This window comes from Sus scrofa, chromosome 4, assembly GCF_000003025.6.
Source record: "Sus scrofa isolate TJ Tabasco breed Duroc chromosome 4, Sscrofa11.1, whole genome shotgun sequence".
NCBI classification, from domain to species: Eukaryota; Metazoa; Chordata; class Mammalia; order Artiodactyla; family Suidae; genus Sus; species Sus scrofa.
The window spans coordinates 15,748,762-15,767,423 of record NC_010446.5 but is presented as its reverse complement, the minus strand read 5'-3'; the positions used below and the strand labels follow the sequence as shown (position 1 = coordinate 15,767,423).

The 18,662-nt window shown below is 48.3% G+C and overlaps 1 protein-coding gene across 3 annotated transcripts in view; it reads right to left on the bottom strand.

The window, feature by feature from the left end:
* Positions 1,490 to 18,662, bottom strand: part of ANXA13 (annexin A13) — a 58,359-nt gene continuing 41,186 nt past the window's right edge. For 2 of the 3 annotated variants that reach the window (XM_013996500.2, XM_021088956.1), the window contains 7 exons: positions 18,477 to 18,510; positions 18,296 to 18,375; positions 16,578 to 16,646; positions 16,065 to 16,166; positions 10,883 to 10,958; positions 6,804 to 6,916; positions 1,490 to 2,891 (listed from right to left, as the gene is read on the bottom strand). In XM_013996500.2, the coding sequence (XP_013851954.1) occupies positions 2,772 to 2,891; positions 6,804 to 6,916; positions 10,883 to 10,958; positions 16,065 to 16,166; positions 16,578 to 16,646; positions 18,296 to 18,375; positions 18,477 to 18,510 (594 nt within the window). In that variant the 3' untranslated portion in view covers positions 1,490 to 2,771. The remainder of the gene's footprint in view (positions 2,892 to 6,803; positions 6,917 to 10,882; positions 10,959 to 16,064; positions 16,167 to 16,577; positions 16,647 to 18,295; positions 18,376 to 18,476; positions 18,511 to 18,662) is intronic. The other variant, XM_021088957.1, reaches the window with a different exon arrangement.

Here is an 18,662-nt window from a genome sequence, read left to right as displayed (position 1 = left end):
CCCCACGGGCCGGCCCTGTCCCCTGAGTCTGGGGCCTTAGGTAGGGGGGGAGGAGCCTGGGAAGGGCAGGGTGTAAAGAAGGAAATTCCTGCTCAGACCTGGAGGACGGCAAGGGTGGGGCTCTCCGGGGACAGGCCAACATGGGACCTCACCCCTCCTCCCCCGGTCAAGTGCATAGGAACTGGCTTCTGCTTGTGTGAGTGGTGAGTGGCGAGCAGCAGATGGCAGCCGCAGGGAGAGAGATGTGCCACGCCTGGCTCCACAAACTTGGAGAAAGCACTGGAGCGCATGAGCTAGTACAGCAAAGAGCTCGGGCCTCAGGGTCGGAAGGACCTGGTTTGAATTTGGCCCTGGCACATCCCATGTGGCTTTGCTCTCTCAGCCTCTTTCCTCACCTGTGAAGCCGCTTTGCTCTCTTCTCTGTGTTAATTATGGCCTTCGACGCTCTCACATGAGGGCTGTTTTTAATAGATCTCTTTTCAGTCCTCATTGCCCTGTCCTTACCATAAACTCAGATCCTAAGAACTGTTTGGTTTTTGTTTTTGTTTTGTTTTTGTCTTGTTGCCATTTCTATGGCTGCTCCCACAGCATATGGAGGTTCCCAGCTAGGGGTCAAATCGGAGCTGTAGCTCCTGGCCTGCGCCAGAGCCACAGCAACGAGGGATCGATCTGAGCTGCGTCTGCAACCTACACCACAGCTCACGGCAACGCCGGATCCTTAACCCCCTGAGCAAGGCTAGGGATCGAACCCACAACCTCTAGGTACCTAGTCGGATTCATTAACCACGGAGCCACGACAGGAACTCCTTTATTTCTGTTTTTTAAAAAGCAAAGGCCAGCTTTGACAACAAGTAAGTAAACCAGAGAATGTTTTATCACTGACCTTGGCTCTAGGAAACCGTTTCATGTGTTAGAGCTCAAAACCACAGCAATGACTGTTAGGTAAATAAACCAGAGTATTGAGCATGCAAATGTTAACATAACTTCTTAATTTGTTGACCACCCTTTTACAGCATGTTTGGGTGATATGCTCTAGGCTGGTTACGCCACCAAAGTGACTCAAATCTGGTCACGGTCCTCACTCAAACATCTCCAGGGACCACCATGGCCTCGGGGACCGAGGCAGGACCATGGCTGCGTGACCCAAATGTACTCTTGCGTGGCTCCATCGCCTGCTTCCCCAACCTCTCTTTCCTCTCACCAATCTACGCCCCGGGAGAATGGATTTCACCTCCTGATCACATCCTGCTCCCTCGGCTTTCTGAGCCTCCACATGTGTCCTCTTATTTTTCTAGAAAGTTTCTATGCATTCTTCAAAACCCAGCACAAATCCATCTCTGTGAATCGTTCCCCAGGTCCCCAGGCAGAGCTGTGTGTTCGCTCTTCTTACTCGTGGGTAGAGGGCTTTCTGGGTCTGTACTGACAGCATTCTGTTGAATGCTGGATGCACCTGTCTACAATGTTGGCCTGAAATGAACTACCCAAGGCATAGCCAGTGTTCTCTTTATTCTTGTATTCCTGAAGCCCAGCGCAGTGAACAGCAGATAATAGGAACTTAGGAAGGTGAATGAATTCAGACCGATTGCCATGTATATTGTGTTATTTTTCCAACAAAAGCAGTTATGAGTATGGATTCTGGAGTCCACCAGCGCCAAATTCAAATCTCAGTTCTGTCATTTGTGAATGAATTTAGCCGGGTTACTTAATGTCTCCGTTGCCTCAGCGAATAAATGGGAGTAATATTAATCACCCCGGGATGTTGGGAAGATTAAACATGAACGTAAGCTCCTTAGCAGTGCCACGCAAAAATAATCATCCAGGGGACAGTAGCTATAATCATTGGACCAGAGTGTCCATGTTCTCATGACAGATCCCTTCAGGTGCAGCAGCACGTGGCTGTCAGACACACATCTGGAAACAGAGATGGTTTGGGTACAGAATCAATCCATTTGAGAGTCAGACCATTAACCTTGATCCTGTTGGCACCGTGCCCAGCCTAACTGTATTCGAAGATGAGAGGGAAGACTCAACTGGGCCAAACGTCTAGAGAAGCAAGGAAAACCATTTAACCCAGGTAGCAGATCCGTGCATTTTACCCCTCAGTACGTTGCGTGTAGTCAAGTCAATTGTTTCCTTGCTCTTGGCCTTGATGCTTGTCCTTGGTGATTATTAATAATTGTAACTGTTTGCATTTTCCAAGTATGTTCGAATTTCACAAGTCATATATTTCCAGGACAAAAGCCAAAATGAATCAACCCAGTCTTTTGGAAAAGCAGCTGATGGAGGCATAATCCACATCTTTAATTAACGTTGAGGATTTGAAACACAGAATGTGAGCACACAGAAGGAAAATTGAATGAATTGCCTAATTTTGTCTTTCTTGTACTTTAATCATTTGCTCTTTACCCAGAACATCCATACACCTATGTGATGCGTGTTCTTCTAAGTGTTTTAGTAGGAATGCATAATTTTCTCATCAACTGCAGATTTTATTTGTGCTTAGAAAGCATTCAGTTACTACCCTCAAGGAAAGTTAAGAGGCAGCCCAGATACTTGCTAAGCCAGCGTTCGGGGTGACCTGTTCAAGGGTCTTGAGGCTGCTGCCCTTAACTGAAACAGCTTGGCCTGTCTGCACAACTCAAGCTGCCAAGGAAATAAACTGGCACCCGAGGGAGGTTTTCGTGCTGGAGTCGCATCTGCAAATCTGGTTTGGGAGGAGGGCCTCTCGACAAAGGTGGTTCCTCCCTGTGCTGCAGCTGCCCTGGCTTCTTTCAGTGCAAGAGGGCCACCAGCAGTTTCCGGAAGTCCCCAGAGGTGTCTGCGCGAACCATGTCAGAGAGAGACGTCTGATAGTTCTCTTGGAACTTTGCTTTTATCGCCGGAAGGTCCACCTGTAGGAGAGATGACAACCGCCACGGGGACATTATTAGCGTTTTCACCATAAACACAGGCAGCTACTGTTCCTGTTCCGAGCACGTTAGTCTCACTTGCTCATTTATGCCTCAAAACAGCCCTTAGAGTTGGGGTTATTATTCTTCCTATGTTGCGGCTGAGAAGAAGAATGCTGAGTTCAGCTCCCCAAAGATGGCAGAGAGGTCTGTGTGCTTGTTCTGGTAAGGTTTTATTTGTGGATGCTAGAAGTTGAGTTTCATATGGTTTTGCGTGTTACAAAGATATTGTTTTTCCTTTGAGTTTTTACAATTATTCTTACCTATTTTTTAAACTTTATTTTTTTATAGCTACACCTGCAGCATATGGAAGTTCCCAGGCCAGGGACTGAATCTGAGCCACAGCTGCAATGCCAGATCCTTGAATCCACTGCACCAGGCCAGGGATTGTACCCACACTTCCATAGCAACCTGAGTTGCTACAGTCAGATTCTTAACCCACCGTGCCACAGCAGGAACTCCTCCAGTTATTTTTAATTATTATATATTATTTTATGGCCACAGCTGCAGCATGAGGAAGTTCCCAGGCTTGGGGTCCAATTGGAGCTGCAGCATGAGGAAGTTCCCAGGCTTGGGGTCCAATTGGAGCTGCAGCTGCAGGCCTACAGCACAGCCATAGCAACACTGGATCCCAGCTGCTTCTGTGACCTACACCACAGCTTGTAGTAATGTCAGATCCTTAACCCACTGAGTGAGGCCAGGGCTCAAATCCATTTCCTCACGGACACTATATCAGGTTCTTAACCTGCTGAGCCACGATGGGAACTCCATGGTTATTTTTAAATAATCATTTTCAGATAACAGGATTGTACAAAAAGAGGCGGTGGGCCTGATTTGGCCTGCAGGCCATAGTTTGCTGACTCTTAGTATAAGGTTAAGAAAATTGTCGGGAGTTCCCATCGTGGTTCAGGGGAAACGAATCTGACTCGTATCCATGAGGATGCAGGTTCGATCCCTGGCCTCACTCAGCCCTGGATCTGGCATTGCCTTGAAATGTGGTATAGGTGTTAGGTGCAACTCGCATATCGAGTTGCTATGGCTGTGGTGCAGGCTAGTGGCTACAGCTCCGATTTGACCCGTAGCCTGGAAACCTCCATATGCTGTGGGCGTGGCCCTAAAAAAGACAAAAAAAAAAAAAAAAAAGAAATGAAAATTGTCAACACAGTTTGAAATGAAGCCTTATTTTTCTCTTATATCCTGATCGGCAAGGATATTAGTGCCAGCAACACAATTCAAATCATCATCAATTCGTAAGACTTATTTTGAATCCACAATTTCCTTGACCAATACAGGAGTTAGCGACACTGCCCACATCCTGTCTAGAATCCGCGTCCAGCTCTTTCTGCCTCAAAAACAAAGGAATTGATAAATGCCTCGCCCAAGGTCAGGGAGCTGAAATAGTCTGGACAGAATCAGGCCTCAAACCCTCGTTCTTTTGATTCTGCATATTGTGATCTCTAATTGAACACAAGCTTTCCCCCACACTAAGTTAACTTAAAGATCCATAAAAGGAAATTACAGGTATTAGGTTTGTTGAAACAAATCTGCCCACTCCATTCAAACCCATGTCATTCAAGGGTCAACTGTAATTCTTTGAAAAGCTTGAGAAACCTAGGTGCTGGAGGTGGGGAAAGGACTCAGAAGAAAAACAAGTAAAAGGATTATTCTGCTCTAAAGTCTCTTACAACCTAGTAAAGGAGATAATACTTGCACCAGGAGGGATATAATTCCAGATAGAACATAGTGAGTCTCATAAAAGAAGCACAGAGCTCACTTTAACCAGAAGGGTTTTTTTTTTTTTTTTTTTTTTGTCTTTTAGTCTTCTTGTTGTTTTTCAGTTGGACTCAATCTTGCTTTCTAGACAAACCCACAAACCATTGCTCAAGTTTCTGGTCCTTTTTTCCTCCTGCCCCAATTAGAACAGGAGAGAGAAAGCTGAGAGCAGGAGAGGGTGGGAGAGGGAGGAGTTGTTGGAAGTGGATGCTGAGCAGGAGAGAGGCTGTATCAGGCAGGTGGTGTGTCCCCTGCTCCGATGGCTCCAGGCTGCTTGGCTGGGGGAGGGGCACGAAGTGGGGGGGGGTGTGCGGTCAGGGCAGGGATGGGTGAGGCTCTGTTCTAGTACCAGGCAGCTTTGGGGGATTAGGGCTCTGGCCAATATGTCTGGTGGGCCCATTCAGACAGACTGGTCCCTATGTGGAGTGACCCAGGACCTGTGGTCAGTACTGAGATGGACAGAGCATCTTGGAATGAACACTCCATGGGCCAGATGGGAGTAAACAAGGCATCCTGAGGAGCTCTTGGAGCCATCCAGTTCCTGGGGCCTTTAAAATGCTTGTTGGGCTCTGCTGCCAACCTGCTCCTGGGGGCTCAGGGTCTCGGAGACTCTGGCTGGGGTCCTGAGTTCCTGGGAGACAGAGAGACAGACAGACAGAGACCTGGAGAGGTGAGGGAAAGAGAGTGAGTCAGAGCATCCAAAATGAAAGGAAGACAGTGGTGGAGAGCCTGGAGGATGGAGAGAGGAGGAGGAGGGGAAAAAAGGGGCTTTAAGAGAGAAAGAAAAAAATATGAATTGAGGAGGCGGAGAGGAGAAAGAGGGGGAGGAGAAATTCCAGGAATAGAAATAAAAACGAAAGAGCCATCGTGTTGTGAAGTTATATTTCAAAACAGCATCAGATGTTAAGTATTATTTATCGAAAAGCTGGAGGCCAGCATGTGGGTTGGTATCTTTTCCCCTCATTTAACATGTTTTTGAGAGAAGATGGCTGTGGTTTTCAAGCCCTCAGTTCCACTTGACTCCCCAAGGCTTCTCTGCTGTGGATGAAATGCCATGTCCCCCATCCTCTAATTCCTTCTCTTGGCGGCCCTGAATTCCAAGTATGAGTCTTGACAGCTGCTCCCAAGCTTCTGGCTGCTCCTTTCCCTGTGTTAGACTCATGCATCCTCGAAGTGGGGCGATATTGTTCCCAATGGGGGCAAAAAGGGGTGCTTAGAGGGTGAAAAAAATCTGAATCTTTTCGTGTAAGAGTAGCTACGTATATCCATAGTGCGTGCCATGCTGAGTTCATGTTTCTCAGAGGGGAGTGTCCAGTAGGAAAAAACGGAGTCGACAAAGGCCCCCTTGTGGGGCGATCGCTAATTTTAAAAAGGTTGAGAAACAGGAATTCCTGTTGTGGCTCAGTTGGGTTAAGAACCTGAATAGTATCCATGGGGACATGGGTTCAATCCCTGGCCTTGCTCAGTGGGTTGGGGATCCGGCAATTGCTGTGAGCCGCGGTGTAGGTCGTATACATGGCTTGGATCTGGTGTTGCCGTGGCTGTGGTGTAGGCCGGCGGCTGCAGCTTCCATTCGATCCCTAACCTGGGAACTTCCCTATGCTGCAGGTGTGGCCCTAAAAAGATTAAAAAAAAAATTTGATAAATATTGTCTTGTGTTGATGTGGTTTTTTGTGCAAAATTGTATTTCTGGTGTGTGTTTAAGGAAATAAAGGCCTGGCTCAGGAGTCAGGAAATCACTTGCTCGTGGTCTCTGCTGCTGGGTGACCTGTCCATCGCTAACCTTGTAGTGTCTCTGTTTATCTTCCTTGCCATGGAGCCGCCCTACCCGGACCGGCCCCTCTAGGTCCCTTCTGCACCCCACCACCAGCTCTCCGGAGCCAGAGGTGACAGAAACAGAAGCTGCTATCGGTCCTTTATTTTTGTAAAAAGAGACAGAGAGAAGCCCAGCACAATGTCTGCCACAAAGTCTGGGAAGGCAAGGGCTCTGTTTTACTTTCTGGACGTGGGCCCTTCATGAAAACGACCTGTGGCTACCATCAGTGGTGGCACAGCAAGAAGGAGCAGCCTAGCACGTCTTACCTCAGCCCTGGTCACAATGATGTCAATGAGCGTGTCCTCGTCGGTCCCCGCGCCCTTCATGGACTTGTACAGACGGTCGGCAAAATAGCCCTGGAGGTCCCGGGCACTTCTCACTGGGCAGGACGAAGCAGAGACAACGGGAGGCATGTGCATCTTCGTGAATAACACAGAGACCCCAGAGACCCTTGGAAGGAACAGAGCTGGCCCAGAGTGTCGCCTGGCTGCCCTCGGAGCGGACTGAATCTGGGGCTGATGTTTGGAAGGGGCGGACTCCCCGCCGTAGTGAAGGGCAACTGGAAGGGTCCCTGGGTCAGGGCACCCAGAGTCTTCAACCCAAGCCCCTTCCGACTCCGGAGAACCTGTCCTGTCCCCTGAGGACCCTTTGGAGAAGGAGGAGCTCTGTGGAGCTCTAACCCCAGGCTCTCCCTCCAGAGCTGAGGAGTCTCACCCGCAGAAATAAGGTCTCATCTCTAAATGAAATCTCCGATGCCAGAGTCTGGTCTGGAGGGAAAATACAGACTGGCCGGCAACCTCGTGGTAATAAAACTTCATCATCCTAAAGACACGGCCACTTGGACTGCGGCCGGCTTGTCGGTGCTAAATATCATTCCTTTTCCCTTTGTTGCTTCTCCCTGGGTTTTATTCGTGAGCCTCATCTCTGCCTCTTTTTCAAGTTCCCCACAATCTTCTTAGTTTGTGATCTGGGATGTGGGCTTGATGAAATGTTAGACCCTGTCTACCGAGCGCCTTTCCGTGATGCTGCGCATTGCTCGTTTCTGGCCCTGCCCAAGACCTAAATGAGTCAAGTGTGATCTAGTCCACCCATGAATGAAGTATGGTTTCTTTTCACCAGTCACGGGATAGGGAGCATCTCTAGTCCTGGGGATAAGTCATTCTTCCTCTCCCTTCCTCCCAGGCTCCTGTGGATCCCTCAGGACTGACATTTGGGGGGAATCAACCCTTTACAGTTTACGTTGTCCACATTTACCTAGAACCCTTAACAGTTTCCTTGTGTGCGATCAGTAATGAGCAAGAAATTCAGCCTAAGTGTGGAACATGCATCCTTCCTCTGTCCTGTAGTGAGAACTCTTGTTTTCTAGGGAATTGCCTGTAGGACTGATGCTTAGAAGGAAGAAGGAGGAGCAGAATTAGGGAAGCAGAGTCTAGGTTGGGGGGGGGGTCTGTCTCTATTTATAGGTCCCGTGGGGACCACCAGAGTGTCAGTGGTAAAGCCCAGACTCAGGGGTTCAAATCCGAAAGCTGCTGGATTGGCGGTGGTCGTGGAGGTGAACCTGGCAGTTTGGGGAGTAGCATCTTTGAGACCCACGGTGACCGCCCCCCTCCCCGGACATTCTGAGCTTGTGGCCTCACAGAGTTTTCCCAAGGACCCTCTCCCGTGCGTTCGTACTAACTGATGTGGAAGCAATTGTCTGCATGATGTCCCTGTGTCGCATCCCTACACGTTCCTTCTTCCTGATACTTTGGGGACAAAATGCTCAGCTTTTCTCCCACGGACAGTCTAGGCCTGGTGAACAACCTCTGTTGTGAGCTGCGCAGGAACCCCTGACAGTTTGGATGGGGCTCGCTGGGGAAGATGTGGGAACAAAGCTGTTTGTGGCGGCCTGGGGAGGAAGGGCAGCCGGCCAGCCTGCTGTGTCTCTTGCTCCTTCTGGAAGGCCTCCTCCTTCTGGCCTTCAGAGCAGGGGTTCTCAGATGATCACGTGGGGTAAATGCCTGGCTTCGGGCTGCATTCCTGCAAGTTCTAAATTGGGCAGCCCGGGGTGGGGCTCTGGAATCTTCACTGTCACCTGCCTCCCCACAGGTGATTCTGGTGCAGGTGGTCCTGAAGACCCCACTTTGAGAAGTGCGGCTCCAGAGGCTGCAAGCAGTCTGATAGCAGCTCCTTCTCCATTTTAGCTACAAACTGGCCTCTCTCTGAGTTAGGCAGGAGGAGGGTGGGGGGTGTCTAGAGAACATAGTCAGGAAGTCATGTCCCACTCTCTGTGTGGTTGATTTTCAAGGTCTTTTCTAATCTCTTTCTTTTTCTTTTTTAGGGCTGCACTAGCGGCATATGGAAGTTCCTGGGCTATGAGCTGAATTGGAAATGCAGCTACCAGACCACACCACAGCCACACCAGATCCGAGCCTCATCTGTGACCTACACCACAGCTCATGGCAACGCTGGATCCTTAACCCACCGAGTGAGCCCAGGCATCAAGCCCGCGTCCTCATGGACACTAGTCAAGTTCATTACCACTGAGCCACAATGGGAACTCCTCTAATCTCTTTCATACTTGGTACCAGTGGAGTCCACCTAACTCCTGCATTTCATGACCCCCAGCTGCAGGGTTGGGTCCTTTCCCTCCTCTGTACACGCCTTATACTGGCTGTTTTTTTTTGTTTGTTTGGTTTTGGTTTTGCCTTTTTTTTTTTTTTTTTGTCTTTTCTAGGGCTGCACCCATGGCATATGGAGGTTCCCAGACTAGGGGTCGAAACGGAGCTGCAACTGCCGGCCTATACCACAGCCACAGCCACGCCAGATCCGAGCCGTGTCTGCAACCCACACCACAGCTCACAGCAACGTCGGATCCTTAACCCACTGAGCAAGGCCAGGGATTGAACCCACAACCTCGTGGTTCCTAGTCGGATTCGTTAACCACTGCGCCACGATGGGAGCTCCTGTTTTTGTTTTTATCTTTACTATAGCCCAGGCTGAAGACTTGTGTGTATTCTGTCATGGATTTGAACCTTCTTAAGAAGGAACCGGACCTATTTACCTCTGATCCCCACAGTCCTGGCCCAGGCTTGTGCTAAGGAAATGTCAGAGGGTTGAATGGTTTTGTTACCATTAATACTTAATATTAATAAGGATTAATTTTAGTCTTCTGGGTGAACTCTGGTGTTTTCATGATTCTTTTACTCTGCAAGTACGGAGCCATGAATAGATCTCTCTGTTTACTTAAGACACTCATCCTTCAAGCCCTAAGGGCAGTTGTCCCTGTGTATCCAGTGTGGGCCAGGAGTGATATGAAGGATGTTTAGGCCTCTGTCTTGTATCACAGTAGAAGTTCTACTAATTTGAATGCAAAGTGAGAGTGGATTAAAAGACAAAAGAGTCAATTGCTGACTTTGCTCCCAAAAATCCCATCCAAAAAAAAAAAAAAACAAAAACAAAACACGAAAGAGTTTGGCAGTGAGGGGGCATTTTTGAGCTTCCAGGGGCCGCATTTTCGGTTCTGGGGATGTTCTCTCCCTTTCTGGTGCCCTTTGGGATGGTGCCTGGCCTCCTTGTCCAGGAGCGTGGACAATGGACAATGCCTCCCCCGCTGGGCTTGCAAGAAGGAAAAAGGAGCCTGCCAGACGCAGCCCTGTGCCCATCTCTCTGCTATTTCCTGCCTATGGGCAACACCGGGAGGGAGATCCTGGTATTTGCTTGGCACCCTCACGAGCTGGTCTCCCTCCCCTCTTTTTCTAAACAGACCCCATTCATTCCAGCGTTGAAGGGAACTGAGCGGAAAAGGTCACCCTCAAGCCACCAGGTGCCTACAAAAACTTGTTCGTGGATTGGAACCTGGCTACTTTTGAGTGTGTGTCCCCCTGAGACTGGACAGTGGTCCCAGGCTGTTGACAGATGCTCTCGGGGACCCACGCTCTTTGTGGGACTGTCATGGATGCTGGGGCACATGTGACCCCCCCCTACCCCCCCGAGGCCCTCTTCAGGACCGAGGCACTCATGCCAGGTGCTACCTGCTGGCTGCTTGCAGCTGAGGCCCTTCTCAGGAACTGCCCTCCAAGGAGGACGCTGCCTTCCCCGAGGTTGCAAATGCTCCCTGGGTACAGCCAGCTGGTTTGGGGTGCAAGGCCTGGCCCCCTCGCCTCCTCTTTGGAATCCCAGCTTCAGGGCTCCCTGGGGAGCTGAGCTCCTGTTGCAGCTGCATCACGTTCATTCTCTCCCTTCCCAAAGCAGCTTCAGTGTGTGGCTCCCCAGACTATTCCCTGAAACCTCCCTGCATGCAAATCCCCATCTCTGGTTCCAGGGAGCCCGGCCTAAGTCAGGGGCTTTCCTGGCTTTGCTTTACCGAGAGTTAGGTAGGCCTTCTTCAGATTTCCTGACGTTTCCGACTCGATGGCCTCTTCGATATCTTTGCCAATGAGCTGGAGAGACAAAACCAAATGTTAGTCCATGTTGGGCTTTTGGCCTTGGTGCACTTGAGGCTTGTTCTTCTACAAAAAGCACCAGACTCTTGAGATTTGGTCCCAAGAGCCAAAGGAACTTTGGAACTCCTCTCTGGCCTTATCCTTTGCTGGGGTGGGGCTGGCTGCCCCCGCTGGAGTGGGTACTCTCATGGCCAGCGACTTAGTCTCAAGTTGACCCCTAATGGATAGGACTTCCTTGGCCTCAGTTTCATCCTCTGTAAGACCAGAGAGTGGAAGGACAATGAATAAATACTATAGGAATATTCTTTATGTTTGCATAGTACCTGAGTCTCCTGTGTGTTTGTAAAAACTCCTTCCATTTTCAGTTTTCCAGGAAGCTGTGGTTATAATCACCTCCCACACCTTCCTCTGCTGTGGACCGAGACTGGGGCGTCTGCAGTTCGGGTGACATGAACAGAGGCTCCGAAGTTCACGGTAAGGACGTGGTCTAAAGTTTCTGATACAGTGGGGCTCCCTGGGCTGGGAACGGGGGGCTGACCCTGTCAAACACTGCTTTCCTTCCCTCTGGGGAGACTCCAAATGATCTTACATTCACCCCCAGCTTGAGTATCATTCTTCACAGCCTTATACATCAGATCTCCTTCTAAATATTTATAGAAGCTGAAGTTCAGAGTAAATCGTGACTATGCTTCCCGCAAGGACAAGCTCAGGGCAGGCGTATAAAAAAAAAAAGGAGACCTTTTGGTCGGGTTTGCAAAATGCAGTTAAGCCTTAGAAACACTGAAACTTCTTTCTTAGAAATTATCTCTTGAGGCTATGACACAATTGTGAGCCTATAAATAATTGGGGCCTTTGAGGACACACCAGTGGAGTCTATGTAGTTTATTCTGGAAACACTGGTAAACAAAATATTCATTGTGATGCAAGCACAATAGATGTGGGGGGAGGAGGGCTCAGATTTAATGACACTTTTGATCTCAAGCTTGTTGGTCTGTTGTGTCATGGATCTAGGTTAGGAGGGGGTTGGGGTGGGGGGCTTTCAGTCTTGTCCCTTTCTGAGCTGTTCTCAGCTGTTTTGCGGTTTGATGTGGGAGCTGGTATTTCAGAAGAAACTGCTATCTATCACTTTCCCATGAACAGGGTTGTTGTTCTGTAGACTGAGATTGAATTTCAAGAGGACATTGTATTCACACAGGTCTGTGTTTACTAAAAAAAGAAAAAAATGAAAAAATACCCTTACACTAAACCACTTTCTGTTTTTATTGTTAATACTGGGCTAGAACCGTGTTTTTAATTTTCTGGGCATCCGCTCACATGACAGATAAAAGCAGGAAAGCAGAGCTGTATGGGGGAGGGGGAAGATGGGCTTCTTACTCCAGCCCTGGCCGGAGGTAGTGTCAGGTTCCCGCCGCCGTCTCAGAGTCTCCTTGATGCCCAGCTCTAGGGGGCACTATTCACATAATACAGTGAGATGGCCCTGCCCTCTCATCTCTACCTACCTCCTGCCCTCATCCCCTCCTGGTAGCCACCAAGGCACCGCAAGGCCTTCATTGAACACAGATGGAAAACAATTCCCTGGCCCCATCTATTGAGACTTTCCTTTGCAAATGGCACGCTTCTCACCTACTGGGACACTTAATTCTTTGGGGGCTCTTTGGACAAAACCAGGTGTTCTGATCTCAGTACAAAAACACATGGCCAGGGTGGATTCCAAAGAAGCCTCCAAGGCTTCTGGTTTACCAGGTAGCCCTGCCTGTGAGGAGGTTATTAGAAAAATAGGGGAGGAGTTCCCATTGTGGTGCAGTGGTTAACAAATCCGACTAGGAACCATGAGGTTGCAGGTTTGATCCTTGGCCTTGCTCAGTGGGTTGAGGATCTGGCATTGCCTTGAGCTGTGGTGTAGGTCACAGATGCGGCTCGGACCCCACGTTGCTGTGGCTCTGGCGTAGGCCGGCGGCTACAGCTCCAATGCAACCTCTAGCCTGGGAGCCTCCGTATGCTGCGGGTGTGGCCCTGAAAAGACAGAAAGACAAAAAAAAAAAAAAAAGAGAGCGAGAAGAAAAATAGGGGAGACCTTTCTTTCTTTTAAAACAAGTGCCCTACAAGTGAACCTATCTACAGAACAGAAACAAACTCATGGACATGGAGAACAGACTTGTGGTTGCCAAGAGGAAGGAGGAGGGAGTGGGATGGACTGGGAGTTTGGGGTTAGTAGATGCAAACTATTGCATTTGGAGTGGATGAGCAAGGAGAGCCTGCTGTATAGCACAGGGAACTATATCCAATCACTTGTGATGGAGCATGACGGAGCATAATGTGAAAAAAAGAACGCGTATACATATGTATGTATAACTGGATCACTTTGCTGTACAGAAGTTGACAGAACATTTAAATCAAGTATAAAACAAATAAACAGACAGTGCCGCAGGATTGACAGCGTGCCCACAGCAGAACCCTGTGGACTCTGGCTTTGGCTACAGCAGTGAAAGGGTAGAGGCTCTGGATCAGGCTTAAGAACCACTTAAAGGAGAGGGGAGAAGTGGGGAGATTCGTGGGGGGGGGGCAGTGACCTGGGGCTATGGGGATGTGTAGCCACGATTTATACTGAGCCCTGTTTGGGGGACTTTATAACTATAAGCTTTTCATCGTTGGTAGACTTGGGTTCGATAATGATCTTTGATGATGCAGCAGAGTTAGGGAAGCTTTGTTGCCTGGGCTTGGATTTCTGAGAGTGTCAGCAATTAAGATTCAGGCTTGGGGGACAAATCGAGGGCCAAAACCTGAGTTTTTTTGGTGCCAAACATTAAAATTCAGCTCTAAGTCAGGAGAGCCTACGCCACATAATACACTTCAGGGATCTGACCCCAGCATCTTGGTGCTTTGAGCCAGAGACCATGAGAAAATTTATGGAGCCAGGTTCCTAAGATCTGAGTGAACTCTAAAGATCCGTGATAAACATCAGGATGTATGATGTTCCAGCAAGGCTTTTGGAACGGATGAATAGGTAGCATTTTAGAGCTGGTTTCATGTAAGGAATCATCAGATCAATGGATTATCTTATTGTCCATGTGAGAGTTAGGTCTGATTTTTGAGGTTAATAGTTCACACAGAGAGCCTCCTAACAATTGCTAATGTTTATCAAGCACCTATTGTATGCCAGGCACTAGATGCTTTAAATCTTTTTTTTTTTTTTTTTCTTTGTCTTTTTAGAGCCTTACCCACGGCATGGGGAGGTTCCCGGGCTAGGAGTTGAATCAGAGCTGTAGCCACCAGCCTACATCACAGCCACAGCCACATCAGATCCAAGCCTTGTCTGTGACCTGCATTGCAGCTCACAGCAACACTGGATCCTTAACCCACTGAGCAAGGCCAGGGATCGAACCCACATCCTCATGGCTACTAGTCGGGTTAGTTATGGCTGAGCCACGACAGAACTCCTAGATGCTTTAAATCTGTTAATTCATTTAATCCTTACCAACCCGTCAAGTAGGCACTGTTATTATCCCTATTTTATGGTTGGGGAGATGGAGGCACAAAACCCTTAATAACTTGTCCAAGGCCATATAGCTAGTCGCCTAGAGCAGACTTCTTAAACTTGAACATGCGTTAGGATCTAGTAGATGTATTAAAACGCAGACTATAGGACCCCAGCCCCAGGAAATGTGATTCATAGATCCAGGGACAAAGAATTCTTATTTTAAACATATTCTCAAGCAGATCCTGATTCTGCTGTTTTGGAACTAGTTTCAAGAATAATTGGCTGAGAGAGTGTCCTTGGATAGTCAGTAGTTCATGTACACACACAGATACACACATAGACACTCACATGTATGTGTTTCTATAGTGATTCCCAGTGACAGCCACCCCAGAAACTCCTTCCGTGGCCCCTAGTCTTATGGGAAGAGGGTCTAGGTCATGGAGGAGTCTTCCAGCTTAGTCTACACAGCTCCAGGCCCAGAGGCCAGGGGAGTGCAGGGTCAGCTGCCTTTGATCTTGACTCTGGGCACAATTTGAAAGCAGAGGCCCCTAAAGGCTTATATACAGTAATGATAAAATTCCAAAGCTTGATTGTCTTTTCATCTGCTGGCAACACATAGGAAACGCTCTTTTGAGTGAGGAGCAGCCAGCTCAAGCCGAGGTAGGAGCTGGGGCTGGGGAATCTTGGGAGTTCTCATCCGCTTTCTGCTACTGACTTGCTGTGTGGTCCTGATACATTACAGATGCTTCCTTACTCATAACAGACTTTCCTTGTCCAGCAATTGTGGGTAACAGTGGCCCTTCAGCCTACGTTAGAGTTGCAGTACTGTTGTGAAATTGAAATGAGATACAGGGCACAGAAGTGCTTTGAATAGTTAAAAGCAATCCACAAATATATAAAAAAAAAAAAATCTGATATTCCACAAGGGGCTTCTTACAACCAAAGACTGACTTTCAGGGAAGGGCGAACCACTGTGTGCCTTGAAATAGATAACTCAGCTTTGTTGGCTTAAAATGATTAGATTAAAAAATTAATTGCATAAAAGTGATTTATACACATCTTTTCAGGAGTGTATGTCGGAGGTATTATCCTTATCTGTCTCTGGGAAGTGGTAGGCAGGCACTGTTAGCCCAACTGTAAATTGTGATAATAATAACAGCAAACATTTGTAGGCTTAGCATATAAATGGTAAGCATACATCTTATTTAACTTTTGGAGGCTGAATTTTTTATTTTTTTTATTTTTTTTATTTTTAGGGCCACACCCATGGCATATGGAGGTTCCCAGCCTAGGGGGTCAAATCAGAGCTGCAGTTGCCGGCCTACACCACAGCCACAACAACACAGGATTCGAGCCTCATCTGTGACCTATGCCACAGCTCACGGCAACACCGGATCCTTAACCCTTTGATCCACTGAGTGAAGCCAGGGATCAAACCCACATCCTCAGGGATCCTAGTTGGGCTCGTTAACCGATGAGCCACGAAGGGTCGGGGGAGGGGCAAAACGACCCCTGATGAGAAGCTCTGTTGTAAAAGCCCCTCCTAGTTCCATACCTCAGATCTGGACCTCTTTTGGAAATAGCCTGAGATTCGGTTTCAGCTGCCCTTGTGCTGGATCACTTACCACTTGGTAGGCTTGAAAGGTGGCTCGTAACTGCTTGTGACTCCTCTGGGCCAGGACTTCATTGAAGGCAAGCTCGTCCGTGCCCCAGCGGCCTTCCCCTGCCTAGACGGCAGAGTGCGAACACTTTTGAAAAAGCTTTTTGCAAAAAGACTGAATGTATAGAGCTGTGACCAAGTCACCCTTACCGGGAATGATAAAATGTGCGCTGAATAGAAGCAGCATTGATCGCCGCAGTATTTCCACCTTCTAGCCCACAAGTATACCTCACATATTTGTTTATGTTATTTATACCCTCAGGCGTTCCAGAAGAGATCTAAAGTGGTTATCCCCAGGGTGTAAGAATAGGAACAATTCTTTTAGGTACACGAAGACTGTATGTATGACAAATATGTTAAAGATCATACTTATTTCCCAATTAATTCCAATTCACATGCCAGAACGAAACATTTTGTTGAAAGTAATGTTCATGAAAAAAGAAAAGAATTTGCAGAGCCTGCAGGTCTGCATACTCACATCATACAGATCTTTGGCATCCTGACCTGCGAGGTCTTTGTCCACGTTATCTCCTTCTTCACGATTAGCCTAGAAAAGTCAACACATTGTTGTGAACTTGAGTTCCTGCTTGACCACAAAAAACAAAGAGGGCAAGTCCCAGAAGACGGGTGGCTTCAGAGGGGTGGCCGGAAGCTGGACTCATCCGGGCAAAGTGGCAGCGCTGCTCTTTGCTGCCATCTTTTGGGCACAACTGATGAACAGAGTAGCCTCTGCGACCAACACATTTGTACGTTTTTTTTCTCCTAGCAACCAGGGTCACTCAGAAACCCCACTGACCTCTGAGCGACATCCTGATGTCCCCTCGAATGAGTCCATTGAGGTGCTAATAGTCTTCCTTTCAAAATATCAAACTTTGCCTCTCAGGGACTCAGTCGTGAAGAGCCCTGAACGTTGGTCATGGAAGGTTTGAGGTCTCACCTAAGCCCTGAGTGTCAGGCAGAATTCTCGGATGACCTCAACGGCCCACCGCCTTGTTTAATCCCCTCCCATGGATGGTGGGCAAGACCTATGGACATAGTGAGGTATCACTCGTGTGATCATGTTTTGCGTGTATGGCAAGGGGCATGTCTGCAGATGTAATTAAGATCCCTAATCAGTTGAGTTCATCAAAAAAGGTGCTCTTTGGGGGAGGCCTGACCCAATCAGGTGAGCTCTTAAAAGGTCAGAGAGATGGAAGAAGTTAGAGATGTGCTTCCTCTGGCCTGGAGGAAACCAAAGAGCCGTGCTCTGCACTGTCTATGGGGCCACATGACAGGGGACTGCAGATGGCCTCTACCGGCCGAGTGTGGGCTCTGGTCAACATCAAGGAACTAGGACCATCAGCCACACAGCCACAGGGAACCGAAATCTGCCAACAGTCAGTGAGCTCGGAAGAGGACCCCGGGGCCTCAGAGGAGATGGCAGGCCTGGATGACACCTTGATTTCAGCCTGGAGATACCCTGAGCCAAGGACTCGGCTAACCTGTGACAGGACTCCTGGCCCGTGGAAACTGCTCAATCATAGGTCTGCACTGCTTAGGTTGCTAAGTTTGTGGCAGTTTTGTTCTGAATCAGGAGAACACTCACACACTCTTCCTGCTACAGCTGAAGCCTGCTCTGTGTGTTCTCTGCTGTCAGTCTCTCCAGCAGCAGAGTAATGAAACAGAGGAAGCCCACAAAGCTCATCAAGACGGCTGTGTCAATGAGAGTGCAGATGCTATCTGGCTGGAGGCCAGGGGGCTGTGTCCTAAGCAGGGCCAGTTCTGAAAGCCCTGCTTTCCCAGCCAAACTCCCCGCAGCCTGGCTTAGACTCCTTGAGTCCTGGAGTTAGCTGTGTCATGAAAAGGGCCCGGCTTGGGGTCAGATGGGGCTGGTTCTTGCACCTGAGCTTTGTCTTACCTACACCTGGGGGTTCCTCACTGGCAAAATGAGTTGATGATGCTTGATGAAATAACTCATTAACAAAAAAAGGATTGCCAACTGCAAATAACTAGGCAGATTTGTGATCATGGCGAAAATTGCCATTGAGTAATTTCACAATAGCTGGGCTGACAGGACACATGTCGACAGTCCCTCGATAACATTTGTAATAAAATTAGGAAGGGTTTATTATCTATATCGCCTTTTTCTTCGTGGTGCCAAGTTGCCACAGGCTTTATCTCACGATCCCAAAGCAGGCAAGACCTCTTTACGCTTACCTGTAGCAAGGAGACCAGAATTTTTTTTAGGTTTCCGCTTGTATCACTTTTGACATCTGATTCAAGGCTCCTGTCAAATACTTTGGAGAAGAAAAAAGGACGAGAGAGAGCAGATTTAGTTTCCCAGAGGTATTTTGGAAGGAACATTCTTTATCTAAAGTCAGAACAAAAGGTCACTTACACTTTTGGTAGGCCTCTTTAATGGCGATGATTTCCTGGGAAAGGTAATAAAAAAAGATCAATATTCCAAGGCGGGGTTAATAGATAAGATAGGCAGAGACATGCAAAGGGAAGAGGCAGGAGCTTGTCTCTGGACACAGCATTCCTTTCCGATACAGAGGGGCCATCCGGACAGGTCAAGGTCTAG